The following is a 23,895-nucleotide window of genomic DNA, read 5'->3' on the forward strand; positions in this document are numbered from 1 at the left end:
ACATAACACCCCTAGCAGGGTCTGGGGCTGTCCACTAATCAAACACATTAATATTCCTGTAGCAAAATGCACAAATATTTTTTAAAGTGAGCTAAATAAGATAACAATTTCATATCAAGTATTTCTGCCAAATAGGTTCACATCAGCTCAGGCAAAATTTTGCCCTTAAGCGATTTAGTAAAAACCTTTTTTTCAGGGGAGGGATTCAAGATGGTAGAGTAGGAAGAACCTCCTACATATAGAATCTATACCTACACATAGAGCTATACTTCCTAAAGAAGAACCGAGGGCTGATTGAACAGCTTCTGCACAACAAAGGATAGAGGGATCACATAGAGAACATCAGGAAAGACAGAGACATAGTAATGACAGGAACCCCACTCTTGATGTTACCAACTGCAGGAGGGGGGATAGCACTGAGGAGCCCATGTGCAGATTTGCCTGCCCTGGGGCACAGTAAAAAAACAAACAACAAAAACCAGATGTTAAAAGGGCAACAAGCCTACACGTGAAGGAAACCCATTTACTAATCCTAGAGCATGGGCTATATGGTGAGGCTGGAAGTCTCTCTCGGGTCGGAAGTGCTGGCAAGCACCACTGTTTACATTCCACCTCTGCTTGGATAGCAGACCAGAGTAGGATCTGGATGCTCTAGCTGGCCTGCCACCTCAATGAGCCCAGACCCTAACCCACACAAGCTCCAACAATACCCCAAAAGGGGCCCCCATGTCCACACTTTCTCTAGCCCCAGCCATTCCACCAGAGTGCCTCCCCCTGTATGAAAATCCCTGGCCTATGCCCACTCCAGATATCTATTAAGGTAGCCCCAATGAAGAGCACCCCAGAAAACCCTCAGCCCATGCTGACTTCAGCTCCAGCCTTCCCGCCAGGGAAGCCCCAAGTGCACAGCACCCTGGGAACACCTTCCCATTCCAACTCAAGCCATCCCAAGAGGGTGGCCCCAGTGCAGAGTGTCTGAGGACTCCTGGCCTGCACCTGCACCAGCACTGGCACCAGCCAGCCAGCACTAACAGGCACATGCAGTCTATACAACTGATGTTCCTACACAAGGCCACTCCTTTAAGAGTGGAAGAGGTAGAGGTTTTGCTTAAATCTATAAAACAGAGAAAGTCAAATGAAATAAGGAGACCAAGGATTATGCTCCAAATGAAAGAATAAAATAAAACCAGAAAAAGAACAGAACAGAGATAAACAATCAACCTGACAAAGAGTTCAAAGTAATGGTCATAAGAATGCTCACCAGACTTGAGAAGAGAGTAGAGGAACTCAGAACTTCAACAGAAAGGTAGTATGTATATATACACACATACACACACACACACACACACACACACACACACACACACATATACACACATACACAACAGAGTTGAAGAATACAATAACTGAAATGAGAAAGATGCTTTCTAGCTCTCAGAGGAAGATGGTGTAAGAGTAGGGGACCCGTGTTTCATCTGGTTCCTGAATTCAGGTAGATGTCTATCAAATCATTCTGGACTCCTGTAAATTCAACCTGAGATCTAAGAAAACAATTGCTGCAAGTCTACAAATAGAAAAGCAACCACTTTTTGCAAGGTAGGAGGTGCAGATATATGAATCTGAGGGGATATATCAGAAGATAAACCTCAGGGGGAGGGAGCCTCCATAAGCGGCTACTGGAGAGTGATAAAGCAGTGAAGTGCCAAATTGGAACTTTTAGAAGTCTGCTCCATGAGAGATATCCCTGCCTGAAGGGTGCTCAGGTGGTGAAGGAGGGCAGAATCCTAGGTGGGACAGTGTGGTCTCAGGATCCCTGGGGTCACAGAAAGAATGGGGGTGCCTAAGTGCAGCAGAGTTCACAAGCTTTGGAGCAGGGAAGCCAGCTATAATTAGTGAGCACTGGAGTGGCCTCTCAGCTAGGTGTTGCCATAAACTGTGAACCATGGCACAATCGGGCAACTGCTCTCCAAGCAGGCACCCAGCGAGTGACGACTGCTGAGAGTTCCAGCTCCTTCCCCCAGGAGGAGCAGCATGGGAAGGCACAGGATCAGGCAAACGCTGCCCCCAGGAGGAGCCGCATGGGAAGTAGCAGGATCAGGTAGACGCTGCCCTGACAGAACAGGGGCCCAGGGAGGAGCGGAGCCACAGTGAGACAGCCCTCCCACCCCTGGAAGGACTTGTGCAGGTGTGCATCACAGGAGTCTAAGAAGTTTGGCGAACACAAAAGGGTTGGACTCCCTTTCCCTGAGGGTGCACTGAAGGGTGGGGGCTGCGATCCTTCAGCTCCAGGGCTGGAGATAGGGGCGCTGCTATTTTTTACTTTTTTTCCCACCCTCTAAAGCCGCTTATAAAGCCTTCAGGGAACAAAAACCACATAGAACAACCCAAAGCAGCTTATACTGAACCCACTCCCCTGGCAAAAGGCGGTACAACTCTGCCCAGGCAAAGACACCTGAGAATCAGTGCAACAGGCCACTCCCTCAGAAGACCAGCAGGATCCTCAAATACCAAGTTTATAGATCACTCAAAACCAAAAAACTCCTGCACTAAGGGAAAATAATATATAGAAGTAGAGGTTTTTTTGATGTGCCTTTAGTCTTTCAGTTTAAAATTTTCTTTTTCTTTTTTAATTTATAGAATATTTATTATCTAATACTGACTGAAAGGTTTTGTCTAAAGATTCTATTCTATATACAGATAGGTTGGGGAGAAAGATTCCTGGTTACCATGAAATCTGTATGCAAATTCTAAAGGATTGTAATGTATCTTTAATACAAAGTACTCCACTTAAAATATTTCAACAAACTCTTAAAACATCTACATGTTTTAATGTTCTGAATACCCACAAAGTCTTATTATAGTTAGACATCACTTATTTTATCCAAAGCAAATTGTATTTCTAATTTTTTCTCTATTAGAATTTATTAGTTTCCTTAAGATACTTTTTTAAAACAGCTAACAGGAAAACTTAAGTTTCCCCATCAGAAATAAAAATCTGGACAATTACTATATTTTTAATATGTGCTTTTACAGTATTTCAAACACAAATCTTAATTCAAACTAATACCTATAAAAAGAAAAAAAACTCAGTTTCAAGAGTTTGCATATGGCAGAGAAGGTAGATCACATTTTATATATTTTTTTAAAGATTTTATCTATTTATTTGACAGAGAGAGACACAGCAACAGAGGGAACACAAGCAGGGGGAGTGGGAGAGGGAGAAGCAGGCTTCCCACAGAGCAGGGAGCCCGAGGAGGGGCTCGATCCCAGGACCCTGGGATCATGACCTGAACAGAAGGCAGACGCTTAATGACTGAGCCACCCAGGCACCCCCCCATTTTATATTTTAATAACACAAACTATTGTATAATAAATACAAAATAAAGAAATAGTGATGGCTATTATCATGGTTGAAAACATATAAACTTAAAGAGGCTGCTTTCTGAACCGTCACTGATGTAATCTGAAGATTTTTTATCAATTTCATTTACAGAAACAATCTCTGTAGTCAAATTTATCAGTCACTTTCATGCCCCCACATGAGAAGTAGTAGGTGAATATCTGTAGGAATACAATTTATTGTCTGCTCCTCCGCTCAGAAGTAACCCTGCGTCTGTCCAGTCTACATTCAGAACTCCGTCTCCATGAGCAGCCAGATCAGAGAGAGGAGACTTACAACTTCTTGAATCCCCCAGTTTGACAAGGTTATCTAAAGAACCTGAAATCAGCTGCTGCTCATGGGTAGGAAACCACTTTAATGAGGTGACCCAGCCTGTATGTGAGGTTAGGGACAGTGACACCAAAGTACCATCTTTAGTTTGGGGATCCCACAGTCTGATATGCCCATCTGTGCTGCCAGATGCTAAATGTTTACAAAGTGGAGAATAGAAGATACAATAAAACTTTATTTACTGTCAAAGTTGACTTAAGACTGCCAGACTCTACATCCCACACCCTAATTGTGCAGTCCCAAGACGCACTGCGGATTTCTATAGCATCTGACCACAGAACCAAGAAAATTGCTTCCTTGTGGCCAGAGAGGGTCACTATGGGAGTCCTTGTTAGTCCCAACAGCTCTGTTTCCTGTTTCTCTCTCGGTCCACTTGTACATTCCTCCATTTCGTCTTCTTCATCTGTAGGAACTGTAGACAAGATCTTTAGCATCTTATCCCAGGAGTTACTGCACAATTTAGTCCCCATGCTATCAACAGCTCGAGAATCCACACTTCCAGCATGGCCTCTGCAGCAGCGCAGGGCTTCCACTGTGTTTCTCTCCACATTCCACTCCCGTAAGAAAATCGTCTGATCCACAGAGGCACTCAGTAGGAGGCAAGAAAACCATCTTTTCTCACCCAGGCCACATCTCTGACAACATCTGTATGTCCCACGATTGTCATCATTGACTTTCCTTCCAAGGACCAAATCTGAGAAGTATTATCCCAAGAATCAGTCAAGATCCACTCCGCCCCTTGGACCGAACTGATCCAGTCATCATGGAACAAACATTTCTCTGGCTGAGGGGCAGTGTACTTCTCCACGTATTCCAGTTCCACAACCTCTTCTGATGGGATGTTTTTCAGTTCCATGTGTTTGAGCAAGGGTGTTCGCAGAAACTGGCCCTTGATAAGGAAATCAAACTCCACATGTTTGTGGAACTCATTTTTGGCCTCCAGCAAGTTATTGATGATGTCACTAAGGTCAGCAATTTCAAAGGCTGCAGGAACTGAAAAGGGAACATCATTTACAGCATATTTCTTGTCAGTGAAGAAGTGTGTCTGGAGCTGAGCCATGGCGAGGAGTACACACAAGACTTGTCGAGACTTTTGGAGGGCTCCTGCCTCTAGCTTCAGCTTTTAGATCCAAGTGAGAGTCCTTTTTTTTCCCCCTTTTCAACAAGTTTCTTCTTTTATCAACTCTTTGTTTTAAAGTCTTTCTTCAATTTTCATTTTTACATTTACATTTTATAGATATATTCTTCATTTTTGGCTTCCTTTCACGCCATTCAATTTTATTTTTGTGTGTGTATACACACACACACACACACATATATATGTTTTGCTTTCCTTACAATTTTGGGATTTAGTGTCTTCTAACAGACCAAAATACACAGGACCAAGTGGATCACCCTGTTTTGTCCACCTGTGAAATTATATTCTCTTTTTTCCCTTTTTTTTCTTTTTCTTTTCTTTTTGGGTTCCTGACCTCTTTGGATTTGTCTAGTACATATTTCACTTGGGTCATAGCTGATATTTTTTATTTTTGTTCTCTCGTTCATCCATTCTTCTCTGGGCAAAATGACTAGAAGGAGGAATACACAACAAAAGAAGGAACAAGGGGTGCCTGGATGGCTCAATCTGTTAAGTGTCCTAGGATCAAGCCATGCATCAGGCTCTCCACTCAGTGGGGAGTCTGTTTCTCCCTCTCCCTCTTCTCCTTCCCCTGCTCATGCTCTCTCTCTCTCTCAAATAAATAAATACAATCTGGAAGGAAGGGAGGGAGGGAGGGAAAAGAAAAGAAAAGAAAAGAAAAAAAAGAAAAGAAAAAAGAAAAGAAAAAAAAAGAAGGAAGGAAGGAAGGAAAGAAAGAAAAACCTAGAGGTAATACTCTCTGCCACGGATCTAATCGATATGGACATAAAGTAAAATGTCAAAGCTAGAATTCAGTATAATGATTATAAATGTACTAGCTGGGCTTGAAAAAACGTAAAAGACACTACAGAATCTCTTAGAGCAGAAATAAAATCTAATCAGGCCGAAATTGAAAATGCTTTAACTGAGATGGCAGTCTAAAATGGATGCTCTAAAAGCTAGGGTAAATGAGGCAGAAGAGAGAGTCAGTGACATAAAAGACAAGATGAAGGAAAGGAAGGAAGCTGAGGAAAAGAGAGAAAAACAACTAATGGACCATTAGGGGAGGGTAGGGTAAATGAGGCAGAAGAGAGAGTCAGTGACATAAAAGACAAGATGAAGGAAAGGAAGGAAGCTGAGGAAAAGAGAGAAAAACAACTAATGGACCATTAGGGGAGGCTTCAAGAAATCAGTGAAACCATAAAGCAAAATGGTATTAGAATTATTGGGGAAAACCCAGAGGAAAAAGAAAGAGAAATAGGGACAGAAGGTATATTTGAGCAAATCATAGCTGAAAACTTCCCTAATCTGGGGAAGGAAACAGGCATTCAAGTCCAAGAGGTAAAGAGAACGCCCCCCCAAATCAATAAAAATAGATCAACACCCTGACATTTAATAGTGAAACTTGTAAATTTCAGAGATAAAGAGAAAATCCTGAAGGCAGCTCAAGGCAAGAGCTCCTTAACCTACAATGGTAGAAACATTAGACTGGCAGCAGACCTATCCACAGAGACCTGGCAGGCCAGAAAGGGCTGGCATGATATATTCAGGTATTAAATGAGAAAAACATGCAGCCAAGAATACTTTATCCAGAAAGGCTGTCATTCAGAATGGAAGGAGAGATAAAGAGTTTCCAGGACAGACAGAAACTAAAATAATTCATAATCACTAAACCAGCCCTGCAAGAAATTTTAAAGGGGATCCTGTAAGCAAAGAGAGAGCCCAAAAGTAACATAGGCCAGAAAGAAACAATCTACAGAAACAAGGACTTTACAGGTAATACAATGACACTAAATTCATATCTGTCAATAGTTACTCTGAATGTAAATGGGCTAAATGCTCCAATCAAAAGACACGGTATCACACTGGATACAAAAGCAAGACCCATCCATATGCTGTCTACAAGAGACTCACTTTAGACCTAAAGACACCTCCAGACTGAAAGTGAGGAGGTGGAGAACCATTTATCATGCTAATGGACCTCAAAAGAAAGCTGGGGAAACAACTCTCATATCAGACAAATTAGATTTTAAACCAAGAATGTAGTAAGGGATGAAGAGGGACACTTTATCACACTTAAAGGGTCTATCCTACAAGAAGATCTAACAATTATAAATACTTATGCTCTTAATTTGGGAGCAACCAATTATATCAATCAATTAACAACCAAATTAAAGAAACACATTGATAATAGTATAATAATAGTAGGGAACTTCAACACCCCACTCATAGCAATGGACAGATATCTAAACAGAAGATCAACAAGGAAATGAGGGCTTTGAATGACACAGTGGACCAGACAGACTTCACAGATATATACAGAGAATTCCATCCTAAAGCAACAGAATACATATTCTTCTCAAGTGCACATGGAACTTTCTCCAGATCACATATTGTGTCACAAATCAGGTCTTAACAGGTACCAAAAGACTGAGAATATTCCCTGAATATTTTCAGACCACAATGTTTTTGAAACTTGAAGTCAAACACAGGAGGAAATTTGGAAGAAACTCAAACCCTTAGGGTTTTTTTTTTCTAAAGATTTTATTTATTTACTTGACAGAGAGAGACAAAGCGAGAGAGGGAACACAAGCAGGGTGAGAGGGAGAGGGAGAAGCAGGCTCCCTGCAAAGCAGGGAGCCCAATGCAGGGCTCAATCCCAGGACCCTGGGATCATGCCCTGAGCTGAAGGCAGACACTTAACGACTGAGCCACCCAGGCGCCCCCCAAACCCTTAGAAGTTAAAGAGCATCCTACCAAAGAATGAACGGGTCAACCAGGAAATTAAAGAATTTTTTAAAATTCATGGAAACAAATGAAAATGAAAACACAACTGTTCAAAACCTTTGGGATACAGCAAAGACGGTCCTAATAGGGAAGTACATAGCAATACAGGTCTTTCTCAAAAAATTAGAAAAGTCTCAAATACACAAGCTAACCTTACACCTAAAGGAGCTGAGAAAGAATGCAAATAAAGCCTAAACCAAGCAGGAGAAGAGAAATTATAGAGATTAGAGCAGAAGTCAATGAAATAGAAACCAAAAGAACAGTAAAACAGATCAATGAAACTAGAAGCTGGTTCTTTGAAAGAATAAGATCAATAAACTCCTTGCCAGACTTGTCAAAAAGAAAGGAGAAAGGACCCAAATTAATAAAATAAAGAGGAGAGATCATGACCAAGGAAATACAATTTTAAGAACATATTATAAGCAACTACATTCCAAGAAATTAAGCAATCTGGAAGAAATGATGCATTCCTGGAAACTTATAAACTACCAAAACTAAATGAAACAGGAAAAAATAGAAAAACCGAACAGACTCATAATCAGTCAGGAAACTGAAGCAATAATCAAAAATCTCCCAACAAACAAGACTCCTCCAGGGCCAGATGGCTTCCCAGGGGATTTCTACCAAACATTTAAAGAAGAAATAATACCTATTCTTCTGAAACTGTTTCAAAAAATAGAAATGGAAGGAAAACTTCCAAACTCTTTCTATAAGGCCAGCATTACCTTGATCCCAAACTAGACAAAGACCCCACGGAAAAGGAGAATTACAGACCAACATCCCTGATGAACATGGATGCCAAAATTCTCACCAAGATACCAGCCAATGGGATCCAATAGTACATTTAAAAGTTTATTCACCACAACCAAGTGGGATTTATTCCTGGGCTGCAAGGGTAGTTCAACATTCACAGATCAATCACATGATCCATCACGTTAATAAAAGAAAGGAGAAAAACTATATGAAAACTACATGATCCTCTCAATTGATGCAGAAAGAAAGCATCTGACAAAATACAGCATCCTTTCTTGATTAAAACTCTCCATGGTGTAGAGATAGAGGGAACATACCTCAATCTCATAAAAGCCATATATGAAAATCCCACAGTGAATATCATTCTCAATGGGGAAAAACTGAAAGCTTTCCCCTAAGGTCAGTAACACAACAGGGATGCCCACTCTCATCACTGTTGTTCAACACAGTACTAGATGTCATAGCCTCAGCAATCAGACAACAAAAGGAAATACAAGGCATTCAGATTGGCAAAGAAGTCAAACTCTCACTCTGCAGATGACATGATACTTATGTGGAAAAAAAGATTCCACCCCAAAATTGCTAGAACACATACAGGAATTCAGCAACATGGCAGGATATAAAATCAAATGCACAGAAATCAGTTGAATTTCTATACATTAACAATGAGACAGAAGAAAGAGAAATTAAGGAATTCATCCCATTTGCAATTGCACCAAAAACCATAAAATACCTAGGAATAAACCCAACCAAAGAGGTAAAGGATCTATATTCTAAAAACTATAGAACACTTGCTCTTTGCCGCATCTCCTGCGAGAATGAAGACCATTCTCAGCAATCAGACTGTCGACATTCCAGAAAATGTCGACATCACTCTGAAGGGACGCACAGTTATTGTGAAGGGACCCAGAGGAACCCTGCGAAGGGACTTCAATCACATCAATGTAGAACTCAGTCTTCTTGGAAAGAAAAAGAAGAGGCTCCGAGTTGACAAATGGTGGGGAAATAGAAAAGAGCTGGCTACTGTTCGCACTATCTGTAGTCATGTACAGAACATGATCAAGGGCGTTACACTGAGCTTCCATTACAAGATGAAGTCTGTGTATGCTCACTTCCCCATCAACGTTGTTATTCAGGAGAATGGTTCTCTTGTTGAAATCCGAAATTTCTTGGGTGAGAAATACATCCGCAGGGTTCGGATGGGGCCAGGTGTTGCTTGTTCTGTACCTCAAGCCCAAAAAGATGAGTTAATTCTTGAAGGAAATGACATTGAACTTGTATCAAACTCAGCTGCTTTGATTCAGCAAGCCACAACCATTAAAAACAAGGATATCAGAAAATTTTTGGATGGTATCTATGTTTCTGAAAAAGGAACAGTTCAGCAGGCTGATGAATAAGATCTGAGTTGTCATCTACAGAAACAGCAAAAGATGCCGGATGATTTTTCAGACTTGTGATATTTTAAATATGCAATAAAAGCTATACTGATTTGGGCAAAAAAAAAAAAAAAACTACAGAACACTTATGAATGAAATTGAGAAAGACACAAAGAAATGGAAAAAAAATTCCATACACATGGATTGGAAGAACACTGTTAAAATACCTATGCTACCCAGAGCAAAATACACTTTCAATGCAATCCCTATCAAAATGCCATCAACATTTTTCACAGAGCTGGAAAAAACAATCCTAAAATTTGCATAGAACCAGAGAAGACCCCAAATAGCACAGGAATGTGGAACAAGAAAACCAAAGCTGGTGGCATCACAATGCCAGACTTCGAGCTATATTACAAAGCTGTAATCATCAAGACAGTATGGTACTGGCACAAAAACACACACGGGGCTCCTGGGTGGCTCAGTCATTAAGCGTCTGCCTTCAGCTCAGGTCATGAACCCGGGTCCTGGGATTGAGCCCCGCATTGGGCTCCCTGCTGAGCAGGAAGCCTGCTTCTCCCTCTCCCACTCCCCCTGCTTGTGTTCCCTCTCTTGCTGTGTCTCTCTCTGTCAAATAAATAAAATCTTAAAAAAAAAAAAAAGACACATAGATCAATGGAACAGAATAGAGAACCCAGTAATGGACCCTCAACTCTATGGTCCACTTATCTTTGACAAAGCAGGAAGTAATATCCAATGGATAAAGACTGGTCTTTTCAACAAATGGTGTTGGGAAAACTGGACAGCCACATGGAGAAGGATGAAACTGGACCATTTTCCTACACCATACACAAAGATAAACTGAAAATGGATGAAAGACCTAAATGTGAGATAGGAATCCATCAAAATCCTAGAGAACACAGGCAGTGTCTTCTTCGACCTCAACCTCAGCAACTTCTTGCTAGACACATCTCCAAAGGCAAGGGAAACAAAAGCAAAAATGAACTTTTGGGACTTCATCAAGATAAAAATCTTCTCCACGGCAAAGGAAATAGTCAACAAAACCAAAAGGCAACCTACAGAATGGGAGAAGTTATTTGCAAATGACATATCAGATAAAGGGCTAGTGTGCAAGATCTATAAAAAACTTATCAAACTCCACACCCCAAAAAATAATAATCCAGTCAAAAGTGGGCAGAAGACATGAACAGACACTTCTCCAAAGAAGATTTACAAATGGCCATCAGACACCTGAAAAAGTGCTCCACATCACTTGCCATCAGGAAAATATAAATAAAAATGAGATACCACCTTACACCAGTCAGAATGACTAAAATTGACAAGTCAGGAAATGACAAATGTTGACAAGGATGCAGAGAAAAGGGAACCCTCTTACACTGTTGCTGGGAATGCAAGCTGGTTCAGTCACTCTGGAAAACAGTATGGTGGTTCCTCAAGAAGTTAATAATAGGGCTACCCTATGACCTACCAACTGCCTACTAGGTATTTACCCCAGAGATACAAATGTAATGATCCGAGGGGGCACCTGCACCTCAGTGTTCATAGCAGCAAAGTCCACAATAGCCAAACTGTGGAAAGACCCTAGATGTCCACTGACAGATGAATGCATAAAGAAGATGTGGTGTGTATATATATCTATATCTCTCTCTATACACACACACACACACACACACACACACACACACACACACACACACAATGGAATATTATTCAGCCATCAGAAAGGATGAATACTTACCATTTACATTGACGTGGATGGAACTGGAGGGTACTATGCTGAGCGAAATAAGTCAATCACAGAAAGACAATTATCATATGGTTTCACTTATATGTGGAATATAAGAAACAGTGTGCAGAGAATCATAGGGGAAGGGAAGGAAAACTGAATGGGAAATCATCAGAGAGAAAGAAAAACCATGAGAGACTCTTAATTATAGGAAACAAACAGGGTTGCTGGAGGGGAGGTGGGTGGGGGGATGGGGTAATTGGGTAATGGGCATTAGGAGGGCATGTTTGTAATGAGCACTGGGTGTTATATGCAACTGATGAATTCCCAAACACTACATCCAAAACTAATGATATGTTGGATAATTGAATTTAAATTAAAAATAACTGAAATGAAAAATACACTAGAGAAATTCAACAGCAGATTAGAGGATGCAGAAGAACAGATCAGTAATCTGGAAGACAGGGTAATGGAAAGCATTCAAACTGAACAGCAATAAAAAAAAATTTTTTTAATGAGATTGGTGAAGGGACTTCTGAGACAACATCAAGAGTAATGTTAATTCACATTGTACGGGTCTCAGAAGGAGAAAATGGTAAAAAAAATTTGAAGAAATAGCTAAAGACCTCCCTAACCTGTGAAAGGAAATAGACATCAAAGTCCAGGAAGTACAGAGAACACCAAGATGAACCCAAGACACATAATAATTAAATGACAGAAATTAAAAATAGAGAATCTTAAAAAGCATCAAAATAAAAGCAACTAGTTACACACAGGGAAAATCCCATAAGTCAACTGAATTTTCAGCAGAAACTTTATATGCCAAAGAGGGTGGCATGATATATTCCAAGTGCTAAAAGGGAAAAACCTAAAACCAAGAATACTCTACCTGGCAAGGTTATCATTCAGAATTGAAGGAGAAAAGAGTCTCCCAGACAAATAAAAGTGAAAAGAGTTTTTCACCACTAAACTAGCCTCACAACAAATTGTCAAGGAATTTCTTTAAGTGGAAAAGAAAAGGATATAACTAGAAGAAAATTATGAAATGAAATAAAAGCTCATTGGTAAAAGCAGACATATAGTAAAAGTAGATCAATCATTTACAAAACTAGTATGAAGATTAAAAAATAAAAATAGTAAAATCAATTTCAGTTGACCCTTGAACAATATAGGGGTTAGGGATAATAACTTACTGTGCAGCTGAAGATCTGCATACAACACTTCAGTCTCCAAAACTCAACTACTAATAGCTCATTGTGAACCAGAAACCTTACCAATAACACAAATAGTTGAGTAACACATTTGGTATATTGTATGTATATATATACTGTATTCTTACAATAAGGTAAGCTAGAGAAAAGAAATCTTATTAGGACCATAAGAAAGAGGGAGAGGACTTAAGATGGTACAGTAGGAGGACCTTGACACAGCATTAAATAGTTATCAAATTATTCTGCCCACCCAGAAGTCAATCAGAGGTCTGAGAGAACAAAAACCGAAGTCTACAAGTAGAAAAGCCACTAATTTTTTTAAATTTTTTATTGTTATGTTAATCACCATATATTACATCATTTCTTTTGGTGTACTGCTCCATGATTGTTTGTTCATAACACCCAGTGCTCCATGCAGAATGTGCCCTCTTTAATACCCATCACCAGGCTAACCCATCCCCCTACCCTCCTTCCCTCTAGAACCCTCAGTTTGTTTTTCAGAGTCCATCATCTCTCCTGCTTCGTCTTCCCCTCTGACTTACTCCCCTTCATTCTTCCTCTCCTGCTATCTTCTTCTTTTCTTTTTTCTTAAAATATGTTGCATTATTTGTTTCAGAAGTACAGATCTGTGATTCAACAGTCTTGCACAATTCACAGCGCTCACCGTAGCACATACCCTCCCCAATGTCTGTCACCCATCCACCCCATCCCTCCCACCCCCAACCACTCCAGTAACACTCAGTTTGTTCCTGAGATTAAGAATTCCTCATATCAGTGAGGTCATATGATACATGTCTTCCTCTGACTGACTTATTTCACTCAGCATAACACCCTCCAGTTCCATCCACGTCATTGCAAATGGCAAGATCTCATTCCTTTTGATGGCTGCATAATATTCCATTGTGTATATATACCACCTCTTCTTTATCCATTCATCTGTCGATGGACATCTTGGCTCTTTCCACAGTTTGGCTATTGTGGACATTGCTGCTATAAACATTGGGGTGCACGTACCCCTTCGGGTCCCTACATTTGTATCTTTGGGGTAAATACCCAGTAGTGCAATTGCTGGATCGAATGGTAGCTCTAATTTCAACTGTTTGAGGAACCTCCATACTGTTTTCCAGAGTGGTTGCACCAGCTTGCATTTCCACCAACAGTGTAGGAGGGTTCCCCTTTCTCCACATCCCCGCCAACATCTGTCGTTCCCTGACTTGTTAATTTTAGCCATTCTGACGGGTGTGAGGTGGTATCTCATTGAGGTTTTGATTTGGATTTCCCTGATGCCGAGCGATGTTGAGCACTTTTTCATGTGCCTGTTGGCCATTTTCATGTGCCTGTTGGCCATTTCCATTTCTCTGGAAAAATGTCTGTTCATGTCTTCTGCCCATTTCTTGATTGGATTATATGTTCTTTGGGTGTTGAGTTTGATAAGTTCTTTACAGATTTTGGATACTAGCCCTTTATCTGATATGTCATTTGCAAATATTTTCTCCCATTCTGTCGGTTGTCTTTTGGTTTTGTGGACTGTTTCTTTTGCTGTGCAAAAGCTTTTTATCTTCATGAAATCCCAACAGTTCATTTTTGCCCTGGCTTCCCGTGCCTTTGGTGATGTTTCTAGGAAGAAGTTGCTGCGGCTGAGGTCGAAGAGGTTGCTACCTGTGTTCTCCTTTAGGATTTTGATGGACTCCTGTCTCACGTTTAGGTCTTTCAACCATTTGGAGTCTATTTTTGTGTGTGGTGTAAGGAAATGGTCCAGTTTCATTCTTCTGCATGTGGCTGTCCAATTTTCCCAACGCCATTTGTTGAAAAGACTGTCTTTTTTCCATTGGACATTCTTTCCTGCTTTGTCAAAGATAAGTTGACCATAGAGTTGAGGGTCCATTTCTGGGCTCTCGATTCTGTTCCATTGATCTATGTGTCTGTTTTTGTGCCACTACCATACTGTCTTGATGATGACAGCTTTGTCATAGAGCTGGAAGTCCGGAATTGTGATGCCGCCAGCTTTGCTTTTCTTTTTCAATATTCCTCTGGCTATTCGGGGTCTCTTCTGGTTCCATACAAATTTTAGGATTATTTGTTCCATTTCTTTGAAAAAAGTGGATGGTATTTTGATGGGGATTGCATTGAATGTGTAGATGGCTCTAGGTAGCATTGACATCTTCACAATGTTGGTTCTCCCAATCCATAAGCATGGAATGTTTTTCCAAATCTTTGTGTCTTCTTCATTTTCCCTCCTGAGTATTTTGTAGTTTTCTGAGTACAGATCCTTTGCCTCTTTGGTTCAATTTATTCCTAGTTATCTTATGGTTTTGGGTGCAATTGTGAGTGGGATCGACTCCCTGATTTGTCTCTCTTCTGTCTTGGTGGTGGTGTATAGGAATGCCACTGATTTCTGTGCATTGATTTTATAGCCTGCCACTTGACTGACTTTCTGTATGAGTTCTAGCAGTTTTGGGGTGGAGTCTTTTGGGTTTTCCACATAAAGTATCATATCATCTGCAAAGAGTGAGAGTTTGACTTCCTCTTTGCCGATTTGGATGCCTTTGATTTCTTTTTGTTGTCTGATTGTGGTGGCTAGGACTTCCAATACTATGTTGAATAGCAGTGGTGAGAGTGGACATCCCTGCCGCGTTCCTGACCTTAGGGGAAAAGCTCTCAGCTTTTCCCCATTGAGAATGATATTCGCTGTAGGTTTTTCGTAGATGGCTTTTATGATATTGAGGTATGTGCCCTCTATCCCTATACTCTGAAGAGTTTTGATCAAGAAAGGAGGCTGTACTTTGTCTAATGCTTTTTCTGCATCTATTGAGAGGATCATATGATTCTTGTTCTTTCTTTTGTTAATGTATTGTATCACGTTGATTGATTTGCAGATGTTGAACCAGCCTTGCAGCCCAGGGATAAATCCCACTTGGTCGTGGTGAATAATCCTTTTAATGTACTGTTGGATCCTACTGGCTAGTATTTTGGTGAGAATTTTTGCATCCATGTTCATCAAGGATATTGGTCTGTAATTCTCCTTTTTGATGGGGTCTTTGTCTGGTTTTGGGATCAAGGTAATGGTGGCCTCATAAAATGAATTTGGAAGTTTTCCTTCCATTTCTATTTTTTGGAACAGTTTCAGGAGAATAGGTATTAATTCTTCTCTAAATGTCTGATAGAATTCCCCTGGGAAGCCATCTGGCCCTGGGCTTTTGTTTCTTGGGAGATTTTTGATGACTGCTTCAATTTCCTTAGTGGTTATAGGTCTGTTCAGGTTTTCTATTTCTTCCTGGTTCAGTTTTGGTAGTTGATACATCTCTAGGAATGCACCCATTTCTTCCAGGTTATCTAATTTGCTGGCATAGAGTTGCTCATAATATGTTCTTATAATTGTTTGTATTTCTTTGGTGTTGGTTGTGATCTCTCCTCTTTCATTCACGATTTTGTTGATTTGGGTCATTTCTCTTTTCTTTTTGATAAGTCTGGCCAGGGGTTTATCAATCTTGTTAATTCTTTCAAAGAACCAGCTCCTAGTTTCGTTGATCTGTTCTACTGCTCTTTTGGTTTCTAGTTCATTGATTTCTGCTCTGATCTTTATTATTTCTCTTCTCCTGCTGGGTTTAGGCTTTATTTGCTGTTCTTTCTCCAGCTCCTTTAGGTGTAGGGTTAGGTTGTGTATTTGAGAACTTTCTTGTTTCTTGAGAAAGGCTTGTATTGCTATATACTTTCCTCTCAGGACTGCCTCTGCTGTATCCCAAAGATTTTGGACAGTTGTGTTTTCATTTTCATTGGTTTCCATGAATTTTTTTAATTCTTCTTTAATTTCCTGGTTGACCCATTCATTCTTTAGTAGGATGCTCTTTAGCCTCCATGTATTTGAGTTCTTTCCGACTTTCCTCTTGTGATTGAGTTCTAGTTTCAAAGCATTGTGGTCTGAAAATATGCAGGGAATGACCCCAATCTTTTGGTACCGGTTGAGACCTGATTTGTGACCTAGGATGTGATCAATTCTGGAGAATGTTCCATGGGCACTAGAGAAGAATGTGTATTCCATTGCTTTGGGATGGAATGTTCTGAATGTGTCTGTGAAGTCCATTTGGTCCAGTGTGTCATTTAAAGTCTTTATTTCCTTGTTGATCTTTTGCTTAGATGATCTGTCCATTTCAGTCAGGGGGGTGTTAAAGTCCCCCACTATTATTGTATTGTTGTCAATGTGTTTCTTTGCTTTTGTTATTAATTGCCTTATATAATTGGCTGCTCCCATGTTCGGGGCATAGATATTTACAATTGTTAGATCTTCTTGTTGGATAGACCCTTTAAGTAGGATATAGTGTCCTTCCTCATCTCTTATTACAGTCTTTGTTTTAAAATCTAGTTTGTCTGATATAAGGATTGCCACCCCAGCTTTCTTTTGGTGTCCATTAGCATGGTAAATGGTTTTCCACCCCCTCACTTTCAATCTGGGGGTGTCTTTGGGTCTAAAATGAGTCTCTTGCAGACAGCATATTGATGGGTCTTGTTTTTTAATCCAATCTGATAGCCTGTGTCTTTTGATTGGGGCGTTTAGCCCATTTACATTCAGGGTAACTATTGAAAGGTAGGAATTTAGTGCCATTGTATTGCCTGCAAGGTGACTGTTACTGTACGTTGTCTGTGTTCCTTTCTGATCTTTGCTGCTTTTAGGCTCTCTCTTTGCTTAGAGGACCCCTTTCAATATTTCTTGGAGGGCTGGTTTCGTGTTTGCCAATTCCTTTAGTTTTTGTTTGTTCTGGAAGCTTTTTATCTCTCCTTCTATTTTCAATGACAGCCTAGCTGGATATAGTATTCTTGGCTGCATATTTTTCTCGTTTAGTGCTCTGAAGATATCTTGCCAGCCCTTTCTGGCCTGCCAGGTCTCTGTGGATAGGTCTGTTGCCAATCTAATATTTTTACCATTGTAGGTTACATATCTCTTCTCCCGAGCTGCTTTCAGGATTTTCTCTTTGTCTCTGAGACTCGTAAGTTTTACTATTAGATGTCGGGGTGTTGACCTATTATTATCAATTTTGAGAGGGGTTCTCTGTGCCTCCTGGATTTTGATGCCTGTTTCCTTCCTCACATTAGGGAAGTTCTCTGCTATTATTTGCTCCAATATACCTTCTGCCCCTCTCTCTCTTTCTTCTTCTTCTGGGATCCCAATTATTCTAATGTTGTTTCGTCTTATCATATCACTTATCTCTCGAATTCTGCCGTCGTGATCCTGTAGTTGTTTCTCCCTCTTTTTCTCAGCCTCTTTATTTTCCATCATTTGGTCTTCTATATCGCTGATTCTCTCTTCTGCCTCATTTATCCTAGCAGTTAGTGCCCCTATTTTTGATTGCACCTCATCAATAGCCTTTTTGATTTCGACTTGGTTAGATTTTAGTTCTTTTATTTCTCCAGAAAGGGTTTCTCTAATAACTTCCACGCTTTTTTCAAGCCCAGCTAGTATCTTTAAAGTCATGATTCTGAACTCTAGGTCCAACATCGTACTAATGTCCGTATTGAGTAGGTCCCTGGCTGACGGTACTACCTCTTGTTCTTTTTGCTGAGGTGATTTTTTTGTGTTTTGTCATTTTGTCCAGAGGAGAATAGATGAATGAGAGAACAAAATGCTAACAGGTTTACAACGTCCCCAGCAAATATACTGTATACAAATCAGAAAAGACCTGAAACCAGGGGGAAAGAAAGAAAAAAGAAAGAGAAAAAAAAATAATAAAAAAAAAACCAAAAACAGAACAATACAAAAAAGCAGAATGTGATCAAATATGATCAGGCTAGTGCATAGATCAGTGCCACACACTAGAGTTTGGGCGTATTTTGGTCTGTTAGAAAAAAGTGCCTCCTAAAATTTTAAAGGAAGAAAGACATATATGTACAAAATAAGGGTTGATACAATGAAGGGATAGAAGATGACTGTAAAGATGAAAATTATAAAAGATTTTATAAAAGGACTTGATAAGTTGTTTGAAAAAAGAAAGAAGATTTAAAAAAAAAAAAGGGAGAGAATGTGATCACATTCTCACATTTAGGGTATATTTGATCTGTTAGAAGAAACTGTATCTCAAAATTTTAAAGAGAGAACTTATATATATATATGCCAAAAATAAGGGTAACTACTATAAAGGGATAAAATATGACTCTAAAAATGAAAAATAAAAAGTTTTTTTTTTTAAAAGAGATTGATAAGATGTTGGTTGAAAAAGGGAAAAAGAAAAAAAAAAACAGTTAACAAAAATTAACTTTGATGAACTAATGAATCATGGTAAAAAAAAGCCATGAATTCTATGTGCAGTATTCCCCTAGCGCTGGAGTTCTCCCGTTCTCCTTGATCGGTAAACTTGGTCTTGGCTTGCTGGCTGTTCGGGCTGATCTTCTGGGGGAGGGGCCTGTTGCTGTGGTTTCCAAATGTCTTTGCCGGAGGCGGAATTGCCCCGCCCTTGTCGGTCCGGGCTAAGCAAGCTGCTCCGGTTTGATCTCAGGAGCTTTTGTTCCCTGCAAGCTCTCGGTACAGCCTTGGAGGACCAGGGCAAAAATGGTGGCCTCCCAATCTCCACCCGGAGGAGCTGAGAACTCGGGGCCCCGCTCCTCAGTGCACCCACAGAGAAAAGCAGTCACTCCCTTGTCCCCAGTCTCCGGCCGCACTCCGTGCTCACCCGGCCTGTGACCGAGCGTTTGTATCTGTGGCACCCGACCCCGTGTGGAGTCTCCAAACCCAGCAGATCCCTGCGGTGCGTTCCCGCGCCGCTCCTCCCCAGGAAGGAAGGGGAGTCTCCCCGGGTCTGCCGCCTGTTGGGTCCCTGCTGGAGGAGCAGTGGCCCGACTGGGCCGTGGATCACAGTTTATGGCAACTCCGAGCTGAGAGCCCTCGCCTCGGCTCCGTCTCTGCAGCCGGGTTCCCTGCTCTGATACCCGGGAGCTCTGCTGTACTCAGGCACCCCCGGTCTTTTTGTGACCCCGAGGGTCCTGAGACTACACTGTCCCGTGAGGGTTCCACCCCCCTGCTTAGCCACTGGAGCGACGTCCCTCAGTGGAGCCGACTTCTAACAGTTCCGATTTTGTGCTCCGCGGCTCTATCACTTGCCAGAAGCGGCCGACGGAGGCCCCTCCCCCGCCGTCTATCCTCCCGAATATCGCCTCGGATTCACTTCTCCGCACGCCCTACCTTCCAGTAAGTGGTCGCTTCTCTGTTCAGATAGTTGTTGCTACTCTCCTCTTTGATCTCCTGTTGAGTTCGTAGGTGTTCAGAATGGTTTGATCCCTATTCAGCTGAATTCCTGAGACCAGACGAAATCTAGGTCTCCTACTCCTCCGCCATCTTGCCGAAAAGCCACTAACTTTTGAAAGGTAGAAAGTCTGGAAGTTCACTTGGGCGACACCCAGCTGTGGAGGTGGTGTGGAGAGAGCCTGCTTACAAAGGCTACCACAAAGTATTAGAATTAGTGGACTGCAAAATTTCAACTTTTAAGTTCACTACTGTGGGGGACATGTTTGAATTAAAAGTACTCAGGTGGAGAAGAGGGGCAGAATCCCAGGAGTGACAGGGTACTCTGAGGATCCCCTGCTTGCAGGAAGAATGGATGGTGCCAACGTGCAGTGCTGCTCCCAGGCATAAGACAAGGAAGCCGGCCCAGAGCGGTGGGTCTTGGTACCAGCTTTCTGCTATAAACTGCAAAAGAACATGTGGTCGTGGGACCACATTTCTGGGATGGGACAGCAAGCGTTGGGAGACCCTCCCCGGGAGGAACAGTGCAGGTCTGCACGGTTGGGCACCCCGGAAATTTGGAGTTTTGAAATTCGGTCATAGACCTGAAATAAAAAGGCTTAGACAAGGGCAGGGTGAATGCAGGGTTCAGATGGAAACCAGGGAAAAATCAGGGTGATTGATTGCTTGTTTGAGAGGTCTCAATGAAGAGTAGGGGACACAAACTTTCAGCTCCAGGGCAAGACAGCTGGGCACAGCCATTTTCATCCCGCGCATCAGAGCTGAAAGCCTTTAGCGAGCAAAAACAATCCCACCTAATGGAGGCCAGGGGGCTGACCCCAAGCCCCACCCCCCTGAGCCCTGGAGAGCATTTCCACTGAAACAAGTCCACCTGAGAATCAGTGCAGCAGGCCCCTCCCCAAGAAGACCAGCACAAACAACTAGATCGCACCAAGTTTACTGATCATAGAGTTCTGCAAAGCTTCACCTCTAGGGGAAATAGGATTGAGCTTCCGTTTTTCTTTTATTCTTTATTTTTATTGTTTTTTTCACTTATTTTCTTGTATTTTTCAATTCCTTTTAAAATTTTTTATTATTTTAATTTTTATATGTATACTTTTCATATATTTTTTGTCTACTTTCATTTTATTTTATTTTTATTTTGGGATCTAAATTCTTTTAACAACAGACCAAAACACACTCAGAATCTATTTGTTGTTTTTGGTTTTTGGTTTTCTTGTCTTGTGTTTTTGTTTTTCTTGTTTTTTTTTTTCTTTTCTTTGTTTTTTTGCTTTGTGTATGTTTTTTGTTGGGTTTTGTTGTGTTGTTCTTTTTTCTCTTCCTTTTCTTTTATGGATGAAACAATGAGATGGAGAAATTCACCCCAAAAGAAAGAACACATGTAGAACTCATGGCCAGGGATTTAATCAATAACACATAAAATGTCTGAACTAGAATTTTAAACAATGATTTTAAGGATACTAGCTGGGCTTGAAAAAAGCATGGAAGACCTTAGAGAATCCCTTACTACAGATATAAAAGAACTAAAATCTAGTCAGGTCAAAATTAAAAATGTTATAACTGAGATGCCAACACAAATGGAGACCATAAGAACGAAGATGGACAAAGGAGAGGAGCGAATCTGTGATATAGAAGATAAAATTATGGAAAATAATGAAGCCAAAAAAGAAGTAAAGATGGGGATGCCTGAGTGGCTCAGCTGGTTAAGCATCTGTCTTCAGCTCAGGTCATAATCCCAAGGTTCTGAGATCAAGTCCCATATCGGGCTCCTTGCTCAGCAGGAAACCTGCTTCTCCCTCTGCCTGCCCCTCCCCTGCTTGTGTGCGCATGCACTCTCTCTCTCTCAAATAAATAAAATCTTAAAAGAAAAAAAAAAAGGAGGTGGAAGAAGAGGGAAGGAAAGGTAATGGACCAGGAAGGTAGACTTAGAGAACTCAGCAACTTAGTAAAATGTAGTAACATTTGTATCTTAGGAGTCCCAGAAGATGAAGAGATAGATAAAGGGGCAGAAGGTTTATTCAAAAAAAATTATAGCTGAGGGGGCGCCTGGGTGGCTCAGTTGGTTAAGCGACTGCCTTCGGCTCAGGTCATAATCCTGGAGTCCCAGGATCGAGTCCCAAATCGGGCTCCCTGCTCAGCAGGGAGTCTGCTTCTCCCTCTGACCCTCTTCCCTCTCGTGCTGTCTCTCGTTCTCTCTCTCAAATAAATAAAAAATCTTTAAAAAAAATTATAGCTGAAAACTTCCTAATTTGGGGATGGACACAGACATCAAAATCCAAGAAGCACAGAGAACTCCCATGAAATTCAACAAAAGCCAGCCTTCACAAAGGCATATCATAGCCAAATTCACAAAATACACAGACAAGGAAAGAATTCTGAAAGCAGCAAGGTAAAAAAATGTCCTAACGTACAAGGAAAGACAAATTAGTTTCACAGCAGATCTGTCCACAGAGACCTGGCAGGCCAGAAAGGACTAGAAGAAAATATTCAATGTACAGAATGAGAAAAATATGCAGCCAAGAAATCTTTATCCAGCAAGGCTGTCATTCAAAATAGAAGGACAGGAGCACCTGGGTGGCTCAGTCAGTTAAGCATCTGCCTTCAGCTCAGGTGATGATCCCAGGGTCCTGGTATTGAGCCCCACATCAGGCTCCCTGCTCAGGGGGAAGCCTGCTTCTCCCTCTCCCACTCCCCCTGCTTGGGTTCTCTCTCTTGCTGTGTCTCTCTCTGTCAAACAAATAAATAAAATCTTTAAAAATAATAATAATAATAATAATAATAATAATAATAATAAAATAAAAGGACAGATAAAGAGTTACCAAGACATGCAAAAATTAAGGATTTCATGACCACTAAACGAGCCCTGCAGGAAATTTTAAGGAGGACTCTTTGAGGGGAGAAAAAAAGACCAAAAGCAACAAAGACTAGAAAGGACCAGAGAACATCACTGGAAACACCAAATTATAGGTAACACAATGACACTAAATTCATATCTTTCACTCTGAATGTAAATGGACTAAATGCACCAATCAAAAGATACAGGGTATCAGAATGAATTAAAAACAAGATCCATCTATGTGCTGCCTCCTAAAAACATCTGCAGATTGAAAGTGAGGGGATGAAGAACCATCTGTCATGCCAATCGACGTCAAAAGAAAGCCAGAGTAGCCATACTTATACCAGACAAACTAGATTTCAAACCAAAGTCTGTAACAACAGATGAAGAAGGGCATTATATCATAACTAAGGGGTCTATCCATCCAGAAGATCTAACAATTATAAATATTCATGCCCCCAACTTGAGAGCACCCTAATATATAAATTAATAACAAACATAAACTCATTGATGATAATATAATAATAGTAGGCAATTTTAGCACCCCATTTATAAGAATGGACAGATCATCTAAGCAGAAAATCAACAAGAAAACAGTGGCTTTGAGTGACACACTGGACTGGATGGACTTAAGAGATATATTCAGAACATTTCATCCTAAAGTAGAATACACATTTTTCTCAAGTGTACATGGAACATTCTCCAGAATAGATCACATAATGGGTCACAAATCAGCTCTCAACAAGTAAAAAATGACTGAGATCATACCATGCATATTTTCAGACCACAATACTATGAAACTTGAAGTCAACCACAAGAAAAAATTGGGAAAAACCTCAAATATCAGGAGGTTAAAGAACATCCCACTAAGGAATGAATGAGTTAACCAGGAAATTTAAGAAGAATTTAAAAAATACATGGAAGCAAATGAAAATAAAAGCATGACAGCCCAAAATCTTTGGAAGGCAGTAAAAGCAGTCCTAAGAAGGAAGTATATTGCAATACAGGCCTACCTCAAGAAGCAAGAAAAGTCTCAAATACACAACCTAACCTTACACCTAAAGGAGCTAGAAAAAGAACAGCAAATAAAACCTAAAGCCAGCAGAAGAA

General features: G+C 40.8%; 2 protein-coding genes and 1 long non-coding RNA gene across 4 annotated transcripts in view; 1 reads left to right on the plus strand and 2 right to left on the minus strand.

The window, feature by feature from the left end:
• LOC113912046 overlaps nucleotides 1-23,895 on the minus strand; it is a 210,913-nt gene that overhangs the window by 51,565 nt on the left and 135,453 nt on the right. The window lies entirely within an intron of this gene.
• Nucleotides 3,368-4,790, minus strand: LOC113912042 (ribosome biogenesis protein WDR12-like). Its single transcript, XM_035723182.1, is given in 3 exon segments — nucleotides 3,368-3,903; nucleotides 3,905-4,340; nucleotides 4,343-4,790. Coding segments are annotated over 3 exon segments (1,260 nt in total). The 3' UTR covers nucleotides 3,368-3,527.
• LOC113912044 (60S ribosomal protein L9-like) lies at nucleotides 9,184-9,898 on the plus strand. The gene has a single exon (XM_035723183.1). It carries the CDS (start codon nucleotides 9,206-9,208, stop codon nucleotides 9,782-9,784), a length of 579 nt encoding a protein of 192 aa, XP_035579076.1. The 5' UTR covers nucleotides 9,184-9,205; the 3' UTR covers nucleotides 9,785-9,898.

This window comes from Zalophus californianus, chromosome 12 (genome assembly GCF_009762305.2).
Source record: "Zalophus californianus isolate mZalCal1 chromosome 12, mZalCal1.pri.v2, whole genome shotgun sequence".
NCBI classification, from domain to species: Eukaryota; Metazoa; Chordata; class Mammalia; order Carnivora; family Otariidae; genus Zalophus; species Zalophus californianus.